At 52.5% G+C, this 26,799-nt stretch overlaps 2 protein-coding genes across 7 annotated transcripts; both read left to right on the forward strand.

The window, feature by feature from the left end:
- Nucleotides 1–446: 446 nt before the first annotated feature.
- On the forward strand, nt 447–15,602 carry ETFB (electron transfer flavoprotein subunit beta). 3 transcript variants are annotated; one of them, XM_072769441.1, is made up of 6 exons: nt 447–607; nt 9,190–9,348; nt 9,473–9,631; nt 12,010–12,072; nt 14,623–14,781; nt 15,389–15,602. In XM_072769441.1, exons 1-6 carry the CDS (start codon nt 551–553, stop codon nt 15,557–15,559), a joined length of 768 nt encoding a protein of 255 aa, XP_072625542.1. In that variant the 5' UTR covers nt 447–550; the 3' UTR covers nt 15,560–15,602. The 3 variants fall into 3 exon arrangements, with proteins under 3 accessions (XP_072625542.1, XP_072625553.1, XP_072625563.1); XM_072769452.1 differs by lacking the exon at nt 447–607 and adding an exon at nt 689–1,019; XM_072769462.1 differs by lacking the exon at nt 447–607 and adding an exon at nt 1,817–1,927.
- Nucleotides 15,577–26,426, forward strand: VSIG10L (V-set and immunoglobulin domain containing 10 like). 4 transcript variants are annotated; one of them, XM_072769410.1, is made up of 11 exons: nt 15,577–15,715; nt 17,302–18,516; nt 18,596–19,438; nt 19,833–20,126; nt 20,284–20,568; nt 21,263–21,517; nt 21,993–22,271; nt 22,493–22,789; nt 23,807–23,920; nt 24,104–24,258; nt 25,156–26,426. In XM_072769410.1, exons 2-11 carry the CDS (start codon nt 18,285–18,287, stop codon nt 25,225–25,227), a joined length of 2,826 nt encoding a protein of 941 aa, XP_072625511.1. In that variant the 5' UTR covers nt 15,577–15,715; nt 17,302–18,284; the 3' UTR covers nt 25,228–26,426. The 4 variants fall into 4 exon arrangements, with proteins under 4 accessions (XP_072625511.1, XP_072625527.1, XP_072625519.1 ...); XM_072769418.1 differs by lacking the exon at nt 15,577–15,715 and having other exon boundaries at nt 16,691–18,516; nt 25,156–25,255; nt 26,060–26,426; XM_072769400.1 differs by lacking the exon at nt 15,577–15,715 and having other exon boundaries at nt 16,692–18,516.
- Nucleotides 26,427–26,799: the final 373 nt, after the last annotated feature.

The following is a 26,799-nucleotide window of genomic DNA, read 5'->3' on the forward strand; positions in this document are numbered from 1 at the left end:
CACGGGGGTTAGGGGATCAGGAGAGCACATGGGCGCGTGGAGGGGATTTAGGGACATGCACGCGGGAAGACGGATATAGGGGAACGTTAGAGGCATGATCAGGGGACTAGCGACATGGCAAGAAGATAAAGGGGAGACAGACATAAGAGGCCGGGGTGGGTGGTGAAACACAAGCATGGCGACTTGCAGAGGCGTTGGGAAAAGTTCAGAAGGCTCGGGAGGAGCTCCACTGCGGGAGCTCCAGCCTACGCGCACGACCTTTCCCCTAGTTCCCGGCCACGCCCCCTTCCCTGAGTCCCTGTCGCTTCCCCTCAGGTCCCGCCTCTTTCTCCGGGATCCGGTTCCCATTGGTCCGGATCTTCTTGCCACACCCCCCTCCCCTCCGGGCCTCCGATTGGTCCTCTGTCAGGACGGAGGCGGCACCGCAGCGGTTGACTGGCTGGCGGCGCGGGGCGCAGACGCAGAGAGGGGCGGTGGGAGGGGTGGGGGGCGGGACGTCTGGATCTGGAGGCCGAGCGAGCCCCCTGACCCCGCAGGTGGCGGCAGGAAGATGGCGGAGCTGCGCGCGCTCGTGGCTGTAAAGAGGGTCATCGACTTCGCGGTGAAGGTGACGGGCCCCACTCCCCACCTCCCCGAACCCCGCGGCCATGTGCTTCCGGGGTCACTGGCTGGGGGGTCTTCTCGTACATCTGATCTCTGCCGCTCTTCCCCCAAACGTCAAAGTCACACCTGAGGGCAAAGATCAAGGACTGTGAGGTTCAGACTTCAGATCCCTCTTCATTCAGCCCCGGCCCTTCTGGGCTCATGACCCCGTGCCCTTTTCTCAACTTCTGGACTCACTGTCTTAATAATCGTGTGCAGTACGAGTTGCCCTTCTCTATTTCTAACCTGCTGGAGGTGCCATGGCCCCTGTGGAACATATTGGAGAAACTGAGGCGCAGAGAGGTCACCCAGCTAATGCGGTAGAGCTGAGATTCCCCTCCAGGTCCGTCTGGCTCAGCCCAACTAGTGCTTTGCACGCAAGCCACACTGTCACCTGTCAGGACATGCACACTCAGTTGACTGTTACTTGGGAACCCAGAAGCTTTCACCCTACGTAGTCGCTTGGTGAGCAAGGAGGCTCTAGCCAGGAAGGGAGGGAGAAGTGCTTGCTAGAGATGAAATCCTGTTTGAGCTGGTGGAATGGCTCCCACTCCCCATGAGAGGGCTTGGGGGGCAGTGTGTCTGAGGGTCTGGCTTGCCCCAGAGAAAAGCTGGTCCAAGCAGAGGTGAATCAGATACAGCCTCTCAGGCCAGTTTCTCAAAATACTTAGCTTTTTTTTTTTTTTAAGATTTTATTTATTCATTTGAGACAGAGGGAGAGGGAGAGCGAGCAAGCATGAGCAGGGGGAAGAGAGAAGCAGAGGGAGAAACAGACTCCCTGCTGAGCTGGGAGCCCAATGTGTGGCTTGATTCCAAGACCTGGGATCATGACGTGAGCTGAAGGCAGATGATTAACCATCTGAGCCACTCAGGCACCCCTTGAAATACTTGGCTTTAAGCAGACTGAAGATGGTGACTGCCCATCCGTGTCAGTCCCCACTATTAGACTGGATTCCACCTCTCTGTCCCCAGCATTGCCCAGCACAGGGCCTGGCATGCCAGAGGCCTCAGGGTGCATGAAACCAGGGCCCCTATGGGCTTGGGGAGTGAGGTGGGGAGGAGGGCCTGGGAGCCGGACCTGGCATGGAAACTTCAGTGATCATAGCTGCTTAATGGTTAGTGAGTGATTATTCTGCAGGGACAGGGACTGACTCATTCAGTACTTTCAGTATCTTCTTGATGTTATGAATCCTGTTGGACCAGTGAGGAAACTGAGGCCTGTGGAAGTTCTGTGACTTGCCAGATCACCCAGCTCCAGGCAGCCACAAGCAGGATCTAAGTGCAGGCAAGTCCTGCTCCAGTCTCTGCTCCTCCTCCTCCCCCCACCACCCCCACCGGCTTTTTAAAGATTTTATTTGAGAGTGAGAGAGTGTGTGCAGGTGCACTTACAAGCAGGGGAAGGGGCAGAAGGGGAGGGAGAAGCAGGCTCCCCGCTGAGCAGGAAGCCCTACGCGGGCCTCTATCCCAGGACCTGGAGATCATGACCTGAGCCAAAGGCTGACGCTGAACTGACCAAGCCACCCAGGCGCCACTCCTCCCCTTCTCACCCCATAGCTAGAGCACAGCCCTGGCAGCAAAGGGCAGGGGTATTGTCTTTAGCTGCTCTTGGCGTCCTGGGACCTTCTCTCTAGATTTCCTCCCACCTGTAGCTGTTGCTTCAGGCTCTTTCTGCCCCCGTAGGCCTCCCTGGGCCGCAGCCCTGGTCTCCATGGCCTGAGATGCCTGGGTAGCATCTGTTTCCCTGACCTGGCAGACCCGAGTTTGATGGGCTTTGGGTCCCAGCGTCACCCAGCACAGCGCCTGGCATGGAGGTGTGTGCTGAGAACAAAGTTCGGGTATCAGCCTCTGACCTATCCCGGGGTGTATGCTTCCTGCTCTGCCATCCACGGTGCCCTGTCCCTCCCTCACCCTTTATGTGTCCACAGCTCCCACCTGATCTTTCTGGACATACCAGACTCCTTCTTGCCTTGGGCCTTTGCCCCCACTCTGCCTTCTGCCTGGGTACCTGTCCCTCTCCACCTCTGTTGCTTGTGCCTCCCTTGTCCTGCCTAACTCTGACCTGTCAATTGTATCAAAGTTTAGTGATTCTCTGGTGTCACCTCCTCCAGAAAGTCCCCCTTCCCCAACCCTCTCAGGCCTCTCCATGTGTCCTTGAACACTTCTGCAGCCCTCCCACACCCACCCCCGGGCTTGCCTCTCTCAGCTCTGCTCCCATGCTGGATTGGGATCCCCTGGTTCACTCATGTACCCCCCCTCAACCGCTCCTGCCCAGAATGGCAGCTCCTCGAGGTCAGTGCTGGGTCTCATTTGCTCTGTTCCCAGTGTGGCTTTTTCCCTTCCTTCCAAGCCTTTGTTCAGATGTCACCTTCCTTGTGAGACCTTCCCTGGACACTGACTTAAAATTGCAGCTCCCATCATCCTTGTCCGCTGTCTCGTGGTGATTCCTCCCATACTCTTACTGCTTTGCAATCCACAGTGTATTTTTTTTTAATTTTTATTTACTTATGATAGTCACAGAGAGAGAGGGAGAGAGAGAGAGAGAGAGAGGCAGAGGGAGAAGCAGGCTCCATGCACTGGGAGCCCGACGTGGGATTCGATCCCGGGTCTCCAGGATCACGCCCTGGGCCAAAGGCAGGCGCTAAACCGCTGCACCACCCAGGGATCCCTGCAATCCACAGTGTAATTGAAAAAAAATTTTTTTTCCACAGTGTAATTTATAACTGCTCACTTTGGTGTCTGTCTCTCCTTCCAGACAGCTCAAAGACTGCTTTGAGCTCCAGGAGTCGAGAGGAGAGTCTGTCTAATGTAGTCACCACTGTCTGAGATAGCAGAGACCCTGCAAGAGAAGTTCAGGGCCGACTCCAGGCCATCTGCCTGGGTCTGCTTCCTGCTGTGTGGCCTTGGGGCAGTTGCTTAACCACTCTGAGCCCTATTTTCCTCTTCTTTACAATAGGGATGACAGTAATACCTCCTGTATCAGGTGGCAATGAAAATTAAATTAGCCCTTTAGATAATGCCTGGCCTACAGTAACTGTTGGCTTTGGCTAGCACTCAGTGGGTGTGGTTACTATCAGTAGAACTGGTAGTAGAAATTCATTTGCTCATCTGTTCAGGACACAACAAACGCTCTGCTCAGTGTGTTTGTGTGTATGTCTGAGATTGTGCGTCTGGGGTATTAACACATCAGCATTTGGCAACCCAGGAATGCTCAGTTCTGGCCAGGGATACATTTTCCATGAGGCCGAATGAGGCCGTAACCTTCAGAGTTTCTTTCACGGCCCAGGGAGAGACTGGATCAATTTTGCCTTCATGATTTGGTGTGCGTTTTCTCTTTTTTCTTTTCTTTCTTTTTTATTTTTTAATATTTTAAAAATTTATTCATGAGAGGCACAGAGAGAGGCAGAGACATAGGCAGAGGGAGAAGCAGGCTCCCTGTAGGACTTGATCCCAGGACTCCCGGATCACCACCTGATCCACAGGCAGATGTTCAACCACTGAGCCACCCAGGTGCCCCTGGTGTGCATATTCTTAAAGAGGCTACTCCAAAAGACTGGAAACCTCAGGCCCCAGAAAACCTGTTTTGACCTCTGGGCCTAACTCCAACCAGCCATGCCTTCTCTTGGTTCTGGGAGCACATGGCCTTTTCTGCATCTCCTGGCCCCTCGCGGTTCTTGGCAAGGCTGGCACCTCCTCATTCCTCCCTCAGGTCATACATGTCAACTCTTTGTTTTTGATCCTCTTTGCCTGCCCCACATGTGGTCTCCTGTAGAAGGGTCTCAGAGCACTGACTACTGCCTTAGTCATCTGTCACTGTCATCACTCCCTAGCCACCATCTGCCTATCTGGCCTTGGCTGTCCTGATCACTGTGTGTCCTGGGTGCTCTGTGCTCTGCCCAAAGCTCTAGCACATGCCCAGTGAGTGACTCGCTTGATGGAAAAAACTAGAAGACAGAACCATAGAGAAGTCCTTGAGCTGTGTCAAGAGCTCAGGGAGAGCTTTTGGAAGTCACTTTATAAACACCTGCTCTGATACAGTGGGCCATGAATAAAAGGACTGGCTACCCTACCTCTTGAGAGCCCATTTTGTGTCCTGGAGAGTCTTGTGATTCCCAAGTCAAACTCGGAGTTAGGCCCCTTGGTCCTGCTGTGTGATCCTGGGCAAGGCGCTTGGCCTCTCTGTGGTTGTTCTATCTGTACAATGGGAATGGTCATGGCAGTAACTAACCTCTAGGCAATTAGGACAGTTAATTAAGTTAATACACAAAAAGCCCTTGGAGCGATGCCTGCCTGACTCATGGTTATTTTTGTTAAAGGTTAATGTTCTGCACTTTTATAAAAAAAGATTTTTTAATTTATTTGACTGAGAGAGAGAGAGAGAAAGAGCACAATAAGCAGGTGGAGCGGCAGGCAGAGGGAGAGGGAGAAGCAGGCTCCTCTGAGTAGGGAGCGGGACATGGGGCTGGATCCCAGGACCCTACGACCATCGCCCCAGCCTAAGGCAAACATTTAACCCACTGAGCCGCTCAGGCGCCCCAATATTTTGCACCATTAAGAGAAAGGGTGGAAGCTTCATGATCATCTCTGATTTATAAAACCTCGTTACTTAAAATAATAAAAAGACTGGCACTAATTTTTCAGACTGACCTTGCTTTCCTGACTTACATAATTTAACTAAACAGTGGCTTTGAAGCTTGAAATCAACTCAGGCTAAAGGGTCTTTCATGGAGAAGATGAGCTGCAATATTTCCCTGGTGTGGAGGGCTCTTGTCTCCTTCTCCTTGGGAGTTAGGAGGTTGGTGCTGGGAGTCCTGCCAGAGCAAGAGCAGGCCCAGCGCCCTCCACTGGCCCCTGGCTCACCAGCACTGGCCTTTTGCTGGTGGGGGCTGCTTTTCTGTTGAAAGGGGAAACCTCTGACTTGTATTTTATTTTTGTAACCAGAGGGCTTTTGTGTTTTAGTTTCCTACCATTTTCAAGTCTTGAGTGGTTCTAACATGGGTTCTCATGTGTGTGTCTGGCGAGTATTTAACTGTGTGCCTGCAGTGTGCCAGGCACTATGCTAGGCCTGCAAGTTCAGTTGTGAACAGAGCTGATGGAGTGTTCAGCTCTGGATCTGTGTCCTCGGGGAGTTGACATTCTGGTGAGGAGAAAATTGACTCTTAATAAGTCCAGCGTGTGTTGATTGTCAGGGGTGGTCAGTGCTATGGTGAGAATTAAACAGGATAAGAGGGGGTGGGGAGAGTTGGGAGGGACAGGGTTTACACAAGAGGAGGTGGGACAGGGACAGCAGAGGAGGTGAGAGTCAAGCAAGGGCATATTCCAAGAAATTCTGGGGATCATGTGCAACCCCCACGGTATGGTTTGGGAAAAAAGCATGGATTCGGAACATGGTGTTTCTTCCAATTGGATTTCTGTAGAGTGAATTTATTCAGGTCTGAAATTTGAGCCTATTTTGGTGCTAAAATGACTTTTTTTTAAAGAGAGATTTTTATTTATTTATTTGAGAGAGAGAGGGCACAAGTACGGGGAGGGGCAGAGGGAGAGAGAGAAGCAGACTCCCCACTGAGCAGGGAGCCCAATGTGGGGGTTGATCCCAGGACCCTGAGCTTGTGACCTGAACTGAAGGCAGATGCTCAACTGGCTGAGCCACCCAGGTGCCCCTGACTTTTAAAAAAGGAAATAACAGTGATGGAAAATGATAGTTGTCCTTTTCTCCTCTTCCTCCGCCTCAGTATTACCGGTCCATGAGGCACGTCCAGGCTGGGAAGAGAGAAATGTGTAAGAAGATAGAAAGAGACAGTGTCCCAGTGTCCCCGGCTGGGCCAGGCTATCATCCCAGGTCTGCACTGGCTGAGGCCTTGGCAGCAGCCACAGGGAAGGAGAGAGGCAGGCCAGATCCTGGTGGATCGTGCAGGCTCCCGAGCAAGGCTCCTCTAGGCATCTCATGGGCTTCTCAGACACAGAACCCACCTCTTCCCCTCCCCTGGCTTCTAGAAACCCCACTCTGTCCCTGTCACTCCCACCTCCAAAGGCTTCTCCAGTCCATCCACTTCTCCATCTCTGCTGGCACAGCTGACCAGGCCACTGTCATTACTTATTTTGTTGACTAACAGCCACCCATCTGGCTCCCTATTTCTGCCCTTACTGTGTTCCCGTTCTTCTCCACCAAGAATCCAGAGTGATCTTGTGAAAACTTAAGTTGGATCCACTCGCTTCTTGATCATCATTGTTCTTTGGATCGAGACCCAGCTCCCCTTCTGTAGCCTGCTGCGCCCTAAGAGTTGTGTTAGTTTCCTGTTACTGCTCTAGCAACTCTGGCAAACTCAGTTGCTTTAAACAACACAGACTGGTTCTCTTACCACTCTGCACATCTGATAACTGAAATGAGCCTGCTGAGCTAAGATCAAGGTGTCCTCAACCCTACATTCCCTCTGGAGGTGCGGAGTGATGCGCGTCCTTGCTTTTCCAGGTTCAAAGTCAGCAGCACAGTGTCCTCACTGTCTCTCTGACCCTGACACTACCTCTCCCACTGACCTCTCTTCATTTACAGCAACCCTTGTGATTATACGGGGCCCGTTCCCAGACAACCCAGGATAGTCCCCCTCTCAAATCCCCCTTGCAAAGTCCTTTTTGTCATGGTGGCGACATTCACAGGTTTTGGGGATTAGGATGAGGACATCTTGTGCCCATCACAATAGTCCCGGCTCTCTGGCTTGATGGCAGACTACTCCTGTGGCCACACAGGCCTCCTTAGACTCCTTATACCTCAGGGCCTTTGCACATGCTCTGCCCTCCACTGACCGCTTTCACACTTACCCTATTCAGCTCCATTTCATCTTTCAAGCGTCAGCTCTAGGGCCACTGACTCAGGGAAGCCTTCCATGATAGCCTCCAACCTCAGACTCGGTGAGGCCCCCATCATCCTCTCTCAGAGCTCCCCAGACTTCCTCATGGATTGTCAAGTGGCATAACAGGGAATTTGAGTGCTTGGGTCCTAGAAACCAAGCCAGCTACTTTGCTTGAGTGCCTCAGTTTTCTCATCCGCCCATGGGGATAATGACTGCTCCTCCCTCATCAAACGGTCACCCATGAGATGAATGAGTTAGGATAATTGCTTAGAACACGGCTCCTGCCTGAGGCTCCTTCAGTGCCCGGTGGCCAATAATATTCTCCCCGTTGGCTTTTAAGAGGAATGTGATGGGCTAGGAAGTGGCCCCCCCCAGGCTATCCAGGCCCTGATCCGTGGAACGGATGAATGGTAGCTAATTTGGAAGTGGAGTCTTTGCAGTCATGGCTGAATTAAGCCTCCTGAGATGGGGAGGTTATCCTGGATGGCCCGAAATGCCATCTCTAGAGTCTTCATAAGAGAGAGGCAGAGGGAGCAGGAGGCGCTGAGGGATAGATTCTCCCCTAGAGCCTCCAGAGGGGCTGTGCCCTGCCAACACTTGCTTGCAGCTTCCTGAAACTGATTGTGGACCTCTGGCCTCCAGAGTGGTGAGACAGCAAGCCACTGGGTTAGTAATTTAGAATGGCAGCCACGTGGAAACTAATAGGATGGTTAGTTGTTTATACTGTCCTCCCTTAACTAGACCCGGAGCTCAAGGGCCGGTGGGCCTCTCTCCCTTGCTCGTGGCGGTATCCCCAGAATCCAGCTCTGGGCCCACATTCAGTCGGTGCTCAGTAAAGACGGACCCTGTGAGGAAAGGAATGAGCGGGGTTTGCCTCTTTGGCAGAATAGGCCTTTGATACTGGTGTTTTTCATACTAGATCATGACCATGTGTCAATCATGAAATCCCCCAAGAGGGCTGACATTTATTTATTTTTTTAATGACATTTATTTATCTTTTTAAAAAATTTATCTTATTTTTTAAGATTTTATTTATTTTTAATTTTTTTTATTTTAAAGATTTTTATTTTATTTATTCATGAGAGACAGAGAGAGAGAGAGAGAGACAGGCAGAGACACAGGCAGAGAGAGAAGCAGGTTCCCCGCAGGGAGCCCAGGGCCCCAAGATCACGACCTGAGTCATAGGCAGACAGTCAACCACTGAGCCACCCAGGCATTCTGAAGGCTGACATTTAAAGAAAGAGTAGAAAATGTCAGGGTATGGTGTATAAAGTAAGGTTATGTATTGTTTTTTTTTTAATTTATTATTATAATTTTTTTAAGGTTAAGTATTCACTGAACCTCACATTGCAGTGATATTTATATTTATATATAAGTATATGTTATGCATTTGTGATATACTCAGGTGTATCATAAAATGTATTTCACACTGGATTATGGGAAATAGAAATTTGAGAAACGTTCTCTCAGGCCCAAGTTGAGCAACAGAGTCTGATGAGCCTGTCAGATGTCCCTGGTGCTCAACAAATGTCTGAATGAGACCATGAGAGGATGACCCTCTACCTACCTGAAATTCTCCTCTGCTGTGTCTCCAGAGCTGTGGAACCCTGGACAAGGCCCTGCCCCTTTCTGTGGGGGGGGTCCCCCTCTTGCCTCCTTGCCTGTTTCCTTTGACCCCGCCCCTTCCCTTTCTGGCTGGCAGATCCGGGTCAAGCCTGACAAGATGGGCGTAGTCACAGATGGCGTGAAGCACTCCATGAACCCCTTCTGTGAGATCGCAGTGGAGGAGGCCGTGAGGCTCAAGGAGAAGAAGCTGGTCAAAGAGGTCATCGCTGTCAGCTGTGGGCCTGCCCAGTGCCAGGTGCCCAGATCCTGGGGAGAGGGTGCCAAGGCCCTGAGTCCTGGGTCTGAGGGAGGAAGGACTGGGACCAGGCTCCGGGATCCCCTTGGGGCTGGAAGCCAAGTCAAGCCCCTTCTCCTGGCAGGAGACCATCCGCACTGCTCTGGCCATGGGTGCAGACCGAGGCATCCACGTGGAGGTGCCAGCTGCAGAGGCAGATCGCCTGGGTCCCCTGCAGGTGGCCCGGGTCCTGGCCAAGCTGGCAGAGAAGGAGAAGGTGGACCTGCTGCTGCTGGGCAAGCAGGTAAATGTGACCCCCCCCCCCCCCGCCCCACACACACATAGGAGCTGAGACTACAGGGGGCCCAGGCTGAGTGGAGGGCAGGGTGACCATGGATGCAGAAAGACTCCCGGGATCCTGGGGGTATGATCGGAGCTCCAGAGACTTTCAGGGTCCTAGGGGCTATGATTGGAGATCTGTAGACTCCCAGGGTCCTCTGGAGTACAATTGGAGTTCTGGAGACTCCCCAGAGTCCTAGGGGTATGATCGGAGCTCCAGAGACTCCTGGGGTCCTAGGGGTTATCATTGGAGCCCCGGAGACACTGTGGTGATGGCCTGTGTGGAAGAATAGGAGGCCAACATAGAGCAGACAGATGGATAGAGCAGATATATGTGGCTGGAGGGACCGGGCTTGAGCTGTAGGGAGTGAGGGGGAGGGAGGAGGTACAGACAGTGCTGGGCCTGGCTGGGAGACGCAGAGGGGCACTCCTGGAAGAACAATCAGGAATTACAAAGAACTCAGGAAGACACGGGGATTTGGTGTGTGGGGAAGACAGCCGTGTGGTTCAGACAGCCTGGGCTACAGCAGAGACCTGAGGCTTCTGGAGGGTGCTGGGGAGCCTCCGGAGGCCTGTGAGCAGGGGAGGGACGGGATCAGCTCTGGGTACAGAAAGACCTCTCTGAGGCCATGAGGAATGAATTGGAAGGGGAGAGACTGGAGGTTAGGAGTCCTGGGAGTGGCATGGGGGCTAACGGGGAGCTGGAACCCTGCCTACTATGTGGTACCCCCAACCTGAGGAGGATGTGAGTCTGGCTCAGCTGTTCTTTCAGGAGACCAGGCAGGTGACACCCTCTGGGTAGCCTGCCCACCCCCTCCTATTTGAGGACAGACCTTGTGGCCTCACTCAGGGTGGGGGCAGAGGGTCATCAGAAGAGCCAAGCCGTAGATAGACAGCAGTGGGAGGGGAAAGACCAAAGGGCAGGGACTCAGGGACAGAGGCTGAGAAAGAATATCAGAGCCTGGGAGAGAAGATGAGGCACATAGATGGCACAGGAGGTTCAGGTATAAAGACTGAGCCCTGGCGGGAAAAGAGCGATTCCAGCAGGCTGGATCAGCACCTGAGGATACAGGGAGGCTGATGGGTCTATGTAGGTTGTTGGGTGTCGTGCACAGCCTTGCACAAGTCAGGCAATAGAGAACAAGACATGACAAACAATAAGGGAATCAGTGTAAGTCAGTAAGCTGAGGCAAAGGGCCTGATCAGAGAACAGGCCAAAAAGGCATGGTTTGGATAGGGCTCAGGGCTCTGAGGACCCAGGTCTCACACCAGCTCCCCAGGATACTGCTGGTGGCAGCATGGCCAATGGAAGCCCCCCTTCTGCCTGTCCTGGTTGTCAGGGACAGTTCATGGGGCCAGAACCTCCAACTGAGAAGATAGAGGATAAACATTCTTCATTGTAGGTGACAGAATCAAACTGGCTTAAGCCAGAAAGTGAACCTGTTAGTTTATATAAGCAGGCTTCAGGGATAGCTTGATCCAGGGTCACATGTCAGCTCTAGGCTCTGTTCCTCTGTCTTTTTTTTTTTTCTTTTTTTTTTTTAGTGATAGTCACACACACAGAGAGAGGGGCAGAGACACAGGTAGAGGGAGAAGCAGGCTTCATGCACCGGGAGCCTGACGTGGGACTTGATCCCGGGTCTCCAGGATCGTGCCCTGGGCCAAAGGCAGGCGCTAAACCGCTGCGCCACCCAGGGATCCCTGTTCCTCTGTCTTATCTTTACTTTCCACATCTCCAGGCTCACACCCCACAAGTCTAGCACCTTCAGTGAAAAGAAAAGAGCCTCTTTCCCAAAGATTCCAGCAAATCTTTCAGGGCTCTGAAGAGCTTTCAGGGTTCTTCGTTGGTCCAGCTTGAGTCAAGTACCCATCCCTGAACCAATCACTAGGGTCAGGGGATAGAACGTTCTTGGCCCAGGTCCTGCTTAGTCAGTTCCCCAGTGTGGCTGGCCCAGGTCCTGGCTTCTATGAATATTTGTATGGTGGGCAAAGACCCCTATTTGGCATTGAGGATGCTAGATGTCCTTATGTGCCCCTGGACAAGTGGCTGCCTATCTTCAGACCCAAGTGGGGGGATGGGATCATTCTAGACCAAGAGTCAGCAAACTGGGCCATGACCACTGCTGATTTTATAAATAAAATTTTATTGAAACACTATCACACTTGTTGCTTTATATAAGCACATTGTTGTGGCTGCTTGTGTACTACTGAGGTGGAGTTCAGTATCTGTGACAGAGACTAGGTGATATTTGGAAAATGTTGGCCAAACCCCATCTAGACCAAGGCCCAAATGATATGTGAAAAGACCCGTTGTCATATAGTCTTCTCTCTTTCTCCACTCAGGCCATCGATGATGACTGTAACCAGACGGGGCAGATGACAGCTGGATTTCTAGACTGGCCACAGGTGAGGCTGGAGTGGGGAGCACCTGCTGGGGGTCAGATCTGGGAGCTCAGAACAGGGCCACCCTTGTTCCTGTCCTTTTGGAAGGAGGCAGGCTTAGTAAGACAGGATGGCTACTCTGGCGGGCAGGAAGGAGATGTGCCCAGCCAGGACACCATGCTTCTCATCTGGGCGTTTGGTCCTCTGTTTTTACCTGCCCTGTCACTTGTCAACCTCACTGAATTCATCCCTGCCTCAGGGCCTTTGCACTTGCTGTTCCCTCAGCCAAGACATGGTTCCCTCAGATTGCCTCATGGCTTTCCCACTCTCTCCTTTAGGTCCCTGCTGTTATTACCTCTATTACCTCTTTAGAGAGGCCTTCCTTGCCCACCCTTATGAAATCCTCAGATCCCCTCCTCAATGTCAGATTCCCTACTCCCCACCTATGCCAGCCCAATAGAAACACAAGCCACCTAGGTAATTAAAAATTTAAAAAAAACAAACTTTTTTTTGTAGCCAGATTAAAAAAAGTAAGAAGACACAGGCAAAACTAATTGCAATAATATTTTATTTAACTGAACACATCTAAAATATTCTTAGCATATGATCAATATAAAAAATACTGAGCTATTTTTTTTACATTCTTTTTTCTTTTTGTATTAAGTCTTCGAAATCCAGGGTGGATTTTTATATGTACAGCACATCTCAGTTCAGATGCTGAAATTCCATCAGAAATACTTAATTTAGGGATGCCTGGGTGGCTCAGTGGATGAGCATCTGCCTTTGGCTCAGGGCATGATCCCAGGGTCCTGGGATCAAGTCCCACATCGGGCTCCCTATGGGGAGCCTCCGTCTCCCTCTGCCTATGTCTCTGCCTCTCTCTGTGTCTCTCATGAATAAGTAAATAAAACATTTTAAAAAATACTTAATTTAGATTCCTAAAATTCACAGTTGAAAAAGTAGGTTCAGGGTGCCTGGGTGGCTCAGTGGTTTAGCGTATGCCTTTGCTTCAGGTCGTGATCCCGGGCTCCTGGGATCGAGTTCCGCATTGGGCTCCCTGTGGAGAGCCTGCTTCTCCCTCTGCCTGTGTCATGTCTCTCTCTATGTCTCTCATGAATAAATAAATAAAATCTTAAAAAAAAAAAAAGGAAAAGTAGGTTCACACACCTAAGTTGTTCCAAATGGACTTAAAAATTTTCCAGGGACTGCATTGAGTATCTTTTATTTTTTAACCAGCATTATTGAGATTAAGTGACCCACAATAAACTGCATATATTTAGAGTGTATGGTCTGGTAAACTTTGACACATAGGTACACCCATAAAGCCATCACTACAATCATAATGTATCTGGCTTGTCAATCTTTAAATTTATTTATTTATTTATTAAAAAGATTTATTTATTTATTTTAGAGAGAAAGAGAGAGAGAGAACGAGAGAACACACAGGAAGGGGCAGAGGGAGAGAAGCAGGCTCCCTGCTAAGTGAGGATCCCATCACAGGACTCGATCTCATAACCTTGAGACCATAACCTGAGCTGAAATCAAGAGGTAGGCGCTTAGCAAACTGAGCCACCCAGACGCCCCTCGGTCTTTATATTTAAATTAAGTAAGATGAAAAACTCTATCCCTCAATCATGGTAGCCACGTTTCTTGTGCTCAGGAGACACCTGGGTCCAGTGGCTGCTGTGTATCTCTTTGGTTCCCGGTGGTCTTCCTGGTCGGGATAGATGCCCAACAAGCTCCCACCAAAGCTTGTTGGTGGGGGTCACAGTGTATCCCCAGGGCTGGCTCATGAGGCACTCAGATGACACTGGGAGTGATGGAACATTCCAGCTAAGGCTTGGAAGGTTTGTCTAGTGAATAAGTGAATGGAGAGAACAGGTTGGTTGGACAAAGAGGGTGTAGGTACATCAGGAAATGTTGATTCAGAGCTGAGAGCCAGAGGGGTCTTGGCCAGAGCATTGGCACCGAGTGAAGAAGATGGGGTCCTAGCGGAGGTTTCCAGGGTCAAGGTGAACATAGAGCTGTGGTCAGCCCCACAGAGGGACCTCAAAGGGAGCTGGGGGACAGAATGGTGGGTAGTGGGAGCACTGCCTCGAGCCTAGAACCAGACTGCCAGCTCTTGGATTTAACAGTGGTGGGTGATGGTGAGCACATTTTGGAGCCTTCCTCTGCTTCAGTTTTCTTCATCTGTAAGGGGGATAATAACATTTACCTTATAGAGTTCCTGTGAGGCCTGATGACTTAGTGCATGTAAATTGTTTAGAACAGTGCCTTTCCTACTCCATATGTGTTCATCATTATTAATTTAGGTTAATAGTAGGAAGGAGCCTAACTGGCAGGTTCAAATCATTAGGACCCACACCTTGGCTCCCAGGGAAAGTACAAGATATCTTCCCTAGATTACTGAGATCCCTTTCTGTGGCTTCCTCATGTTTGTGAACTTGATGTCTACAGGTTGCCTTGCAGGACTGTCTTTTCTGTTCTCTTATTTGTTCACTCACCTGTGTGCATGCACACCTGCAGCTCTGTTCCTGCCTTGAGTTAACCTTACCCATCCTCTCATCTCCCCAGGGCACATTCGCCTCCCAGGTGACAGTGGAAGGTGACAAACTGAAAGTGGAGCGGGAGGTTGATGGGGGCCTAGAGACCGTGCGGCTGAAGCTGCCTGCTGTGGTGACTGCTGACCTGCGGCTCAATGAGCCCCGCTATGCCACATTGCCCAACATCATGGTGAGCGCTTAGTGGACGGGTCACAGAGGGCCCGGGAACGGGTGAGTGCATAGCAGACCCAGTGCCTCCCTGGTAGGAGAGAGGATCTAAGGCTCTTCTTATCTAAAGGGAGGGATCACCTGGCTAAAAGGAAGAGTTCACTGTTCATCATGGCCAGTAGGATGGGTTCATTGGGTCATCTCAGCCAATAGGAAGGGTATAGTGGGTCATCTCATCCAGTAGGATGGATTCAAGGAGTTATCTCAGCCAACAAGGAGAATTCAGTGGGGCATCTCTTTCAGTGGGATGGGTTCAGTGAGTTATCTCATCCATCCAGCAGGGTGGGTTCAGTGGGTCGGCTCGGCCCAAAGTTCATGGAGTCATTACTGCCAGAAGGTTGACTTTGCCAGTGTACTTCAGCCAGTGAAGGGCTTTCCAGGACATCCCTGCCAATAGAAATGATCTATACCAGGCTCTGTAAGAGGTCACAGATGTTCTGGCTAGTGGGGTAGGTCCAGGAAAGTTCAGGCAGTGGCATTGGTTCTGCAGATGTGGCACTCATGGGCAGGAGGCTGTGGGAGGGTGGGCAGCGCCTTCAGCAGCCTGTAAACTGGCCACCCATGTGCAGAAAGCCAAGAAGAAGAAGATTGAAGTGATCAAGCCTGGAGACCTGGGTGTGGACCTGACCTCCAAGCTCTCCATAGTTAGTGTGGAGGACCCACCCCAGCGAACCGCTGGCATCAAGGTGGAGACTGTGGAGGACCTGGTGGCCAAGCTGAAGGAGATTGGGCGGATTTGAGCCCCTTCCCTAAAACCCAGCAATAAAACTATGACCCTCTCGACGACTGTCTCTGTTAACTCATTCCCTGGAGACCTGTTCCTTGATTCATTCAACAGACATTTACTTAAGTCTCCTGTGTGCCAGGCCCTGTGCTGGGTGATGCCGGGGACCCAGGTGAGTCACATCTAATCCCTGAGAAGCTTCCATGTTGGTGGGGAGGGGGAATGGACATGGGCAGAGGCAGCTGTAATGCAGAGTGCTGTGTGCTCTAAGCACAGGTGACACCACACACTTGGGAGCCACCTGGGGCACCTGACCTGGCTCTTGGGGCCAAAGAGATTTCCCAGGGAGTGGCTTCTTGGTTGAGTCTTGAAAGACACTTATCAGTGAGGTGGGAAGAAGAAAGGCTTTCATCTGCAGAGTTTTTGCTGGGGACTCCCAGGTGCCAGGCCCCTTCTGAGAGTCGGGATACAAGAGAGGACAAAGCTGGAAGCTCAGGTTCTGGTTTGGGACACAGACATACCACAATCAAAACCCCTGTGGGAATAAAGAGCGGGGTCTGGAATCAGACCTGGTGATTTTAGAGCCTCTCTCGCATTTACCAACTGTGGGATCTTGAGTGAGTTACATGTGGTGTCTGAGCTTCAGTTTCTTTATCTAGCTGATCAAAATAGTAAGAGCTTAGTGTAGTGGTTAGGGCTTGGGGTCTGGATCCGGAGGCCCTGGCCAGGCCACTTCCTGGCAAGTTCCTATTCTCTGAACTTGTATTTCCTCCTCTCTCAGGTGGAGTTAGTAATAAGATCTGTGTTCTGGTTGTTTGGCATGGCATAACGAACCACCCCAAAACTCTGGTGTAAGCCAGCAATAATTTATTTTGCCCATAAACCTGAAATTTGGGCAGGGCTTGGCAGGAGAGCTCACCGCTCTACGTGGCATCATTTGGGGTCTCAAGAAGTGGCCAGAGGATTGACATCCAAGATGATTCAGTCATGTGGCCCACAAACTGGCCAGGGTTGTTGGCTTGAGCTGACTGTTGACCAGAGGCCATGATTCCTCTCCATGGGGCTGCTTGAGTTTCTTCACAATATGGTGGCTGGGTTCCAAGAAGAAGTGTTCTTTTTTTTTTTTTTTTTAAAGATTTTATTTATTTATTCATGAGACAGAGAGAGAGAGAGGGAGAGAGAGGCAGAGACACAGGCAGAGGGAGAAGCAGGCTCCCTGCAGGGAGCCTGATGTGGAGTTGATCCCAGGACCCTGGGATCATGCCCTGGGCCAAAGGCAGATGCTTAACCACTGGGCCACCCAGGCGCCCCCCAAGAGGGAGTGTTCCACCACACAAGTGGAATATGCCAGTCTGCAGGCTGAGATGCAGACATTGGTGTGGGGTCACTTTTGCTGTACTCCCTTGATCTGGTAGTCCGAGTCTACCCCGATCCAAGGGGAGGGAGCATAGACCCTACTCCTTGAGGGAGGAGGGTCGAATTTACGGGCATCCTGAAGCTATAAAACTTACCCCATGAGGTTTTGAGGGAATTAATGTAGCTCCCCCAGAACCGCATCTGACACACAGAAAGTGCTCACAATCTATTATTACCATTGTTGTTACCATCAGCATGGTTAGAACTCCCTGGATAAGCTCAGATGACTGACTGGGAGCTTGAGCAGAGCTCAGGGTAGTAGAAGCTTTCAGAAGGAGTAAGCATTCTGACCACCCTGAGCCAAAGCCCAGCTCCTCTCTCTGGCTGTGCAACCTCCTGCAGGTCCCTTGACTTCTCTGATCCACGGTCCCCTGGCCTGTAAGATGAGATAACGACACCCAGCTCTGAGGGCATTTGGAAGTGTTTGGGCAGATCATGCCTGGGTAGCATTTTGCATGGTTCTTGGCACAGAAGTGGTAATTATTGTTACGATTCTTAAGCAGGTGAGGTTGCAGGACAAGTTGGGGGTGGGGGCTGGGCAGGGAGCGAGCAGAGCATTCCAGGTAGGAAACCCGCCTGCAAATCTGGGAGGGGAGAGATGGCGCAGAAGAATGGCAGGATGTTCAAAGAATTAGAGGGTGGAGGGCGTGGCCAGAGTGGGTGGGTCTGAAAGGGCCCTTAGATGTCTCTTGAGGGCACAGGGGAGCCATAGGAGGGGCAGGGACAGAAAGGGTTTAAGTGTGGATCCATAGGCTGGCAGAGGCTGGAGGGAGGAGGCTGGAGGAGAGGATGGGATCTGTGCTGGGGTCTGGCCAGTGGGAATGGAGAGGAAGGGGCAGAGGAGGGGGAAGAGAGGAGGGAAGAAGTCTTCCCAACCTGTGCATAGATGTGGAATGGCACTTGAGATGGAGAGCCCAGGAAGGGGTTGTATTGGAGGGAAGATGCTGAGTTTAGTGGGATGCAGGGCATTTGAGGCCGTGGGGGGCACAGAGATGCAACTCTAGGTCTCAGGAGAGGGTGGGAGACAACGAATTGAGACATATTCTGAGGGCAGCAGGGAGCCATAGGAGGAGTTGAAGCATTTGGGCAATTGCAGGTATCTGAGGCTGCAGGGAGGACAGAGTAGACTGAAAGCCAGAGGGTGGGGAGAAGGAAGGCTGAACTGAGGCCAAGGCCATCAGAAGTGGGGCTCTCCAAAGGGTCACCTCACCCTCCTCCAAGAAGTCTTCCTGGCTTCTCTTCCCCATGGGTTTGCTACCCCATTTCCGCTGGGACTCAGCAGCTTTCACTATCTTCACCCTGGGTGTGGGGAGTGCAGGGGTCATATGGGACCAACTGATGAGGACCAGTCAGGTGGGGTGGCTGGCTCTGCCACTAGATTGGGGTTGGGGGATCCTGGCACCGCCCACTGGGTCTGGCTTCCTTCCCCGCCCAGGAAGCTACCAGTCCTGTCAGACTTGTTGACCAGGGAGGCACTGGAGTCTCGCTCCAGTGTCTTCACAGGTGCAGCCAGCACCATGGACACCTCATGGGCTCTGCTGCTCTTCCTGTTTCTGGGTAAGTCCCCTGCTCAGCCCCTTCCCACCTGTTCCCCTTCTCGGGACCTCCTCAACACCCTCCCCTCCTCTCCTTGCAGCCTCCGGAAGAGAGGTCCTCACCCATGGAGCCTCTTCTGGAGTTCAGCAAACCAATTTCTCCTTGGACTCAGAAAGCTCTTCCCAGGGCCCAGGTTCAAAAGTCTCCTACATCAACCTCCCCAGCTGGAAACTTCCAGATCAGTTTCCAGGTTCAAATGCCACGGTTGCTATCCCTCATCCCAAATGGTTTTCCGAGGCCTCAAATTTTAACGATGTGCCTAGGTCCGTCTGGTCAAATGTTTCTGCTGAGGGCCAAAAGTTGAGCCTGGATCCTACCTTCTCTGAAATCCCTGATTCTGAAGTATTTTCTGATATCTTGGGTTCTCAAGTTCCTGTCAAAGACTCAGAGCCCTCCTCTGTTAAGACCCCAGCTTTGAACATTTCAGCTCCGGTCCCAGCTACTGAAGTACTTATTGAGACCCCAGGTTCAAAAGCCTCCCCTGAGGATCATGATCTTGAAATCTCTGCCCAGAAACCTGAGTCCAAAGTAATTGCAGGAGCCCAGCCAGGGGAAAGCTTCCCCCAGCAGGTGGGGAGGCCTCTTTCGGTGCTAGTGGGGACCACCATCCAGCTTCCTCTAGTTCCAATTCCCAGCCCTGGCCCTCCTGCTCCTCTGGTTGTCTGGCGCCGTGGCTCCAAGGTGCTGGCTGCAGGAGGCCTGGGGCCAGGGGCGCCCCTGATCAGCTTGGACCCTGCTTACCGAGACCGCTTACGATTTGACCAGGCCCAAGGGGGCCTGGAACTTGCTTCTGCTGGGCTGGAGGATGCTGGTCTCTACACTGCTGAGGTTATCCGGGCTGGGGTTTCCCGGCAGATTCGGGAGTTCACGGTGGGTGTGTATGGTAAGTGGGCACCGAGGCTCAGAGTGCAGGCTGCAGGGTCTGCTGTGCCAGACCTTTGGGCAGGTGGCTGCTGTCCATGTTTTCTCCCTTGATGAAGGGGTCCTTTGACAGGGGAGAGAGCACTTCTAGGTTGGAGGGATAAGAGGGGCTGGGGGTCAAGACAGGAGTTCTTGAGGGGAGGTGGACCTGGGGATCAAGACCCCTGGGTGCTTGGAATCCTGAGTCTCTGAGAGGACAGAGTGGCGGACTCAGACTTATGGGTCTGGGAGGGGGAGGACCCCTAGGGCTGGGCCTCAAAGTCTTGGGTGGGAGGAGTGAAGGCTGAGGTCTGGAGTCCTGGATCTAGGGGACCAGGGGGCCAGAGACCAGGTCCTGAGTCTGCTCCCTTCTCCAGAGCCCCTGCCCCAGCTGTCGGTGCAGCCCCACACCCCCGAGACAGAGGAGGGGGCGGCCGAGCTCCGGCTGCGCTGCCTGGGGTGGGGGCCTGGTCGTGGAGAGCTGAGCTGGAGCCAGGACGGACGCACCCTGGAGGCGACAGACCGTGAGGGAGCGGAACCACCCCGGATCCGCACAGAGGGCGACCAGCTGCTCATCATGCGTCCCGTGCGCAGCGACCAGGCCCGGTACACCTGTCGCGTCCGCAGCCCTTTCGGCCACACCGAGGCTGCGGCCGACGTCAGAGTCTTCTGTGAGTGTGGGTGTGCCTCGGGTTCGGGTCCGCGATCTGGGAGCTCAGGTTCCTGAGTCCCTGGGGCGGAGGGGGGTTGGAGGTCCAGCGCCCCGGGGTTGTGGCGGGGTCCCGGGTAACCCCGCCCCTCCTGGTCCGGACCCTTTCCTCCGTCCAGACGGCCCGGATGCGCCGGTCATCAAGATCTCCTCGGACCGCGACGCCGCCCCCGCCCTCTTTGTCACTGCGGGCAGCAACGTGACCCTGCGCTGCACCGCCGCCTCGCGGCCGCCCGCCGACATCGCGTGGAGCCTGGCCGACCCGGCCGAGGCCGCGGTGCCCGCCGGCCCGCGTCTCCTGCTGCCCGCGGTCGGCCCGGGCCACGCCGGCACCTACGCCTGCCTTGCGGCGAACCCGCGCACTGGCCGCCGCCGCCGCTCTCTGCTCAACCTCACGGTGGCGGGTGAACGCGGTGGGGGCGGGGTGGAGTGGGGAGCCTGTGGGCGGGGCCTCCCCGTAGAAGGGGCGGGTGCCGGGGAAGGGGCGGGCCAACAGGGGCCCGAGGGACTGGGCCGGTGGGGCGGGAAGGCCAGGGAGGGCGCGGGGCCAGCGTTAATAGGGCAGAGTTTCCTGGGCAGGAGTCTCAACAAATTAAGCAGAGCGTCGGATGGCAAGAGTGGAGGCCAGAAAGGGAAGGGGCTTAGGGCGCTTGAGCCAGTAAGTGGGATCAGCAAATAAATTGCCTGGGAGTTAAGTCATAAGAAAAGGGGGCTGGATCATTCTAGAAATGGGCGGATTGGTCTTAGAAGAGGGACTGAGCGCACCAGGAGGGGCGCAGAGGTCTGGCTGAAGGCGCTGAGTGACTTGGTGGAGGGGGCGGGACTGGGAAGAAAGGGGCGGGGTTATGTTTGCAAGGAAAGAAATCCGTGCAGAAATGTAGTTTCCTTAGGAAAGAGGTGCGGTCAGGGGTCTGCAGCTGCCCACTCAGCCCGGAAGTTTCTGGGAGAGTGAGCTGGGGTGACAGGAGAATGGGGCGCGGACGGCGCCTACGGGGCGGGGCCAGGTGCCGAAGGGTTGGTGTGCGGCGCGGAGAGGCGGGGCTGGAGGGCTGAGCGGAGGGAGAGAGGCTGACCCCTGCATCTCCCTCCGCCCCACAGATCTGCCTCCCGGGTCCCCGCAGTGTTCAGTCGAAGGCGGTCCAGGGGACCGCAGCCTGCGCTTCCGCTGCGCGTGGCCCGGCGGGGTCCCCGCCGCCTCCCTGCAGTTCCAGGGTCTCCCCGAAGGCGTCCGCGCGGGGCCGGTGGCCTCTGCGCTCCTGGCAGCGGTCCCCGCCCACCCCCGGCTCAGCGGCGTCCCGGTCACCTGCCTTGCCCGCCACCTGATGACCACGCGCACCTGCACTGTCACCCCGGGTGAGAGCCGGTGGGACTCCTCTCCTGTTTCCTGAGGGGGGGGGGGGGAGGGCGGTATTTCTTAGCTCCTTTAGGAAATGAGAAAGGCAGACTCGAAACTCCCGGAAAAGAGAGTTCCTGTGTCTTAAACCCTACAGAAGGACTAAGGTTTTCCCATACCTCAAACAGGAGAAGGGCCACAATTTCTTTCCTGGATCCAGAAAGAGACACCTTCCTACGTGTCCAGTGCAATAAATGGTTGAGAATAATACGAGTTCCGCAGTCTAGAACCTGGCTGCTAGTATGTATGTAATAAGTCGTCTTTATTAAAGAAATCATAATGGTGATTGAATGAGAGAGTGAGTGAATGGGCAGTGCTTCCTTGTTTGGCTAGAGTGCTGGGGTCTCACAGCAATTTACTTCACCAAAGGGCGCAGGACTTGGTCTCCCATTCCAGGGGAAGGTCTTGACTCAGCTGGGTTTCTTCTACCTGCAGAGGCCCCTCGGGAAGTGCTGCTGCATCCCACAGTGGAGGAAACACGGTCAGGGGAGGTGGAGGTGGTGCTGCAGGCCACTGGCTGCCCTCCACCATCGAGAGCCTCTTGGGCCCGGGCAGGGCAGCCTGTGGCCCCAGGAGGTGGGAGTCGCCTGCGGCTCAGCCAAGATGGGCGCAGGCTCCTCATTAGCAACTTCAGTCTGGACTGGGACCTGGGAAATTACTCCGTGTTGTGCAGCGGGGCGCTGGGTGCTGGGGGCAACCAGATCACTCTCACTGGTGAGTCCATCCTTTCCCAGAACCTCCAGCCTTCTCTTCCCTCCCACTCGGTCCCCAGCTCCTTTTGCCTCAGACCCAAGAGTCCAGCCCCTCAGTCCCTTGCTCTTGTAGGCGTAGAAGGCTCCCCAGGAGACCCTCAGGACCTATGAGCCCAGGTCCAGAGCCCCCTTCCCTCTCCCCTCTAGGACCCATAAATCCAGCCTTCACCTTAATCTCCTCAGGACCTTCCATCTCCTCATGGAGGCTGCAGAGAGCCCAGGATGCAGCAGTGCTTACTTGGGATGTGGAACGTGGGGCCCTGATCAGTGATTTTGAGATCCAGGCACAAAGAGAAGGCCCTGACCTGGGTCGAGCCACTACCTACAAGGACTGGATTTCTCTGCTCACCCTGGGGCCTCAGGAGCGGTCAGCCGTGGTACCCCTTCCCCGTCGGAACCCTGGCACCTGGGTCTTCCGTGTCCTGCCCATGCTGGGGGGCCAGCCAGGGACCCCATCACAGAGCCGAGTGTACCAGGCCAGTGAGTTGGGGCTACTGGAGCCTTTTCCTGGGCTGTCTCCTCAGTTTGTTGCATTGTATCCCGCTTGTCTGCTTGTATCCATTTTCTGGGGCTAGTGTAAGAAAGTGGCTTGGACCCAACAGAAATGTATTCTCGCCCAATTCTGGAGGCCAGAAGTCGGAAATCAAGGTGTCAGTGCTCCCTCTGAGGGAAATTGGGGCCATGCTCCCTCTGAGACTTGGGGTAGACTCTTTGTCACCTCATCCAGCTTCTGATAGTGGCCATCAATCCTTGGCTTATAGCTGCATCACTGTGATCTTTGCCTCTAGCTTTCCACAGCTACCTCCTCCCTGTGTGTGTGTCTCTGTCTTCTTTTTTCTTTTTAAATTTATTTATTTATTTATGAGAGACACACAGAGAGAGTCAGAGACATAGGCAGAGGGAGAAGTAGGCTCCCTACAGGGAGCTCGATGTGGGACTTGATCCTGGATCTCTGGGATCATGCCCTGAGCTGAAGGCAGACACTCAATTGCTAAGCCACCCAGGTGTCCCTCTGTCTTCTTCTTGTAAGGACTCTAGTCATATTGGGTTACGGCTCATCCTAATGATCTCATCTTGAGTTGATTGGTTGAGATGTGTCTCCTCCTGAAAAGATATATTACGTTTTAACTCTCTGTGCCTGTGAATGTGAACTTATATGGAAACAGATTCTTTGTAGAAGATTGACTCTATTTCTATGTTAGCACATTACTTCTGGCATAGCACACTTACTTTCTTTTTAGTGCCACCTGTAATTGTTATTAATTTGGGTGTTCATTTCTGATTTCCCTAAAAATTAATCCCCCTGAGAGTAGATATCCGGGTTTGCTCATCAGTGGATCATTACCATCCGGTAGAATGCCGGACGCACCACAGTGATTTAGTAGATGCAAAATGAATTGGGAGTCTGGGATCCCAAATTCCCGAGTTCCAAAATAGGAAACTTGGGTCCAGCCCTGGCTCCTGCTTCCTTATCCTCCATCTCTTTGTCTCTTCCAGGTCCCCCCCTGGGCTCTGGGGCCATTGCTGGCATCGTCCTGGGTTCCCTACTGGGCCTGGCCCTCCTAGCATTGCTTCTCTACAAGTGCATCCGCTGCCTGTGCAGTTTTAGGGGTAAGTGAGGGGCCCACTGGCTGAACCAGTCAACCCAGTCATAGATCATTCACTCTGTCTTCTACCATTATCAGCCAATCAGAGTAAGGCTCCGCCCCTCAGCCCAGCTTCCCTGGTCATTGGCTGGGTTGGAATGTTGGAACAGCCAATCACGGTTTCTGTTTCTCTTCCTTCTCTTTCCAGAAGACACTCTTAAGAAAAACAAGTGTCCTCCCTCCTTGACCCCTGTGGTTCCCCCACCGGAAAAAAAGATGCAGAGCATAACCCCAGTGCAGACCCCACAGCCTCTGCCCTTCAAAGTGCCGCTGGAGGACCCTAGCCCAAACAGGGCCCACCAGGTGAGTGTAGGTGCCCCAATGTCCTTCTGGAAAGGGCATGGAACTTCCTGTGTTTTGTTTTATTTATTTATTTATTTATTTATTTATTTATTTATTTATTTATTTATTTTAAAAGGTTTTACTTATTTATTCATGAGAGACACAGAGAGAGGCAGAGACATAGGCAGAGAAGAAGCAGGCTTCCTGTGGAGAGCCTGATGCAGTACTCCATCCCAGGACCCCAGGATCACGACCTAAGCCAAAAGCAGATGCTCAATCACTGAGCCACCCAGGTGCCCCCTTCCTGTGTATTAATCAGGGAGCGAAGACGGTCTGAGTCTTCTTCTAGCTTTACTTGTTGATTTACAATGTCGGTAAAATCCCCCCTCTTTTAAAAAATACATAAAAATTGGACAGGAATTCCCATCCAATTTTTGTTATATTAAGAGTGAAATTCCAGTTTTAGGGATGCTTGGGTGGCTCAGCAATTTGGTGTCTGCCTTTGGCTCAGGACGTGACCCCGGCGTCCTGGGATTGAGTCTCGCATCGGGCTCCTTGTGTGGAGCCTGCTTCTCCCTCTGCCTGTGTCTCTGCCTCTCTCTCTCTCTGTGTCTCTCATAAATAAATAAAATCTTTAAAAAAAAAATTCCAGTTTTGGAGGAAAAATACCTTATTCTTTTCCATAGCAATTGGCAAATTTCCCTTTTCTATCAGATGTGGGATGGAATATCTTCTCCATAAAAGCTGGGTTGTTGCTTGTCTTATCTCTCCCAAGGGTAGGTGGACATTTTTTCCTTTGGTAAATGGAGGTAACCTGGTTAATGTCCAACTGGTGTGAGCTCGCCCTAGAAAAGCATAAGTTGTGTCACATTCAGGGTAACCCCTGAGATGGTCCCCTTCCCTTCCTTTCTCTTCCAGGTCACTGGCCCCAGTCCAGTCATCTCTCCGGGTGGGGGCCTAAGGACTGTTCGGGCAGCCACACAGGTGTGACGGGGCCCACTCTGCACAGGACTTTTTGGTAGGACCTCCTGTTTCACCCCGACAGCAGGCAGGGCCTTCCTGCCCTGCTGAGATTGAAAACTGGCTATAGAGCATGAGACTTCTAGTCTCCCTGTCAGCACAGAAGACTCTACTCATATTTGTGCAACTAAGGAGCTGTGGTTCCCAGGCTAGGAGATACTCCTTGCTGATGTACCAGTGTGATTTGCACAACCTCCAAGCAGGCAGGACGTACAGGCTTGGTGGTGAACAGGCAGGACTTGTCCTTGCTGTTCCGAGCCCCAGAGAGGGCCCTCCCTCATTCTCTCAGAAGATCTTCCTATGTCCATTTGTCTCCTCCAGGCCATTCCCCATCCGGTACCCAGAGTCTTCATCTTTAAAACAGCCCAGATCACATCCACTTCTCTTTGAACCCTTCTATGGCTGCCAATTGCCCTTCAGATATTGTCCTGATTCCTCACTGTGATTTTCAAAGCCTTGTGGTTTGGCTTCTGTTGGCCTCTGACCTTCCCTTCCAGTCCTTTCACTCCTGCTACTCAGAATTAACAACAGATTTTCTGTCCACACAGCTCTAGATTGCCTCCAGGGCTTTGCCTCAGAGTTTGCTTTGCCTAGAACACCACTCTTTGCCCTGGGTCGTCCACTTCTCACGTATAATGGGAACTGAGATACAGTGATTTATAGGACATGTATATTTGATTATCATTTGGTTTCTCAGATAGATTTGGTCTTGATCCATAGTTCTTGAAAACGGTTCAGAGCCATAAAGGTGAAATGAGTGTCTTATTATTAATGGAGGTGACTTTTTGGGTTGCACCCAAAGGCAGGACTGGTTGCCTGGAGGACCAAACCTGTGATTAGAGGATTGGAAATTTCAGTTCTACACGCTCCCCACCCCCACCTCCAGGAGGAGGAGGGACTGGATGTTGAATCAACCAATGGCCAGTGGCGTAGTCAATCATGACTGTAAAATGAAGCCTACGAACAAACCCCAGAGGACAGCTCTTTGACCCATTTCAGCAGAGCTTCTATGCTGGGGGAACCAGAATGCCCCCATGTACCACTAAACTGGGTCCCCAGGCCCCACAACGACAGAGATTCCTTTGGGAGCTTGCCCTGTGTATCTCTTCATCTGGCTGTTGGTTTATATCCTTTCTCATGTCCTTTAATAAAATGTTAAATGTAACTAAGTGTTTCCCTGAGTTCTGCTTGCCAGTCTAGCAAAATAATCAAATTCAAGGAAGAGGTCTTTGGAACCTCCAGCCTGTAGCCAGTCAGTCAGAAGCATGGGTAGCAGTTTGGGGCTTGCAGTTAGTGTCTGATGTGGGGAATAGGGGTGGCAGTTTTGTAGGGCTGCATCCTTCACCTGTAGAATTTCATGCTATCTTTGGGTAGACAAGTCAGAATGGAGTTGAATTCTCAGACACCAGCAGGCATCTGACAATTGCTTGTTGTTGTTGTTGGGGGGGTGCGGAGAATATTAGAACATTCCTTTAATGTTGGAATCAGGTGCAGAAACCCTAAAAAAGTAACCATTACCAGCTTGGGAGACCCTTCCCTAAC

The sequence above is a fragment of the Canis lupus genome, chromosome 1 (genome assembly GCF_048164855.1).
Source record: "Canis lupus baileyi chromosome 1, mCanLup2.hap1, whole genome shotgun sequence".
NCBI lineage: Eukaryota > Metazoa > Chordata > Mammalia > Carnivora > Canidae > Canis > Canis lupus.

Excerpts from the sequence above, each read along its gene's own strand:
- ETFB (XM_072769452.1), top strand. The coding sequence starts at position 903 with ATGGCCCCTGTGGAACATATTGGAGAAACTGAGGCGCAGAGAGGTCAC. Across the intron at positions 1,020-9,189 it reads GCCCAACTAGTGCTTTGCAC|ATCCGGGTCAAGCCTGACAA; the intron begins GCAAGCCACACT and ends TCTGGCTGGCAG. Across the intron at positions 9,349-9,472 it reads GTGGGCCTGCCCAGTGCCAG|GAGACCATCCGCACTGCTCT; the intron begins GTGCCCAGATCC and ends TTCTCCTGGCAG.
- VSIG10L (XM_072769410.1), top strand. The coding sequence starts at position 18,285 with ATGGGACCAACTGATGAGGACCAGTCAGGTGGGGTGGCTGGCTCTGCC. Across the intron at positions 20,127-20,283 it reads GGCCGACGTCAGAGTCTTCT|ACGGCCCGGATGCGCCGGTC; the intron begins GTGAGTGTGGGT and ends TCCTCCGTCCAG. Across the intron at positions 22,272-22,492 it reads CAACCAGATCACTCTCACTG|GACCTTCCATCTCCTCATGG; the intron begins GTGAGTCCATCC and ends TAATCTCCTCAG.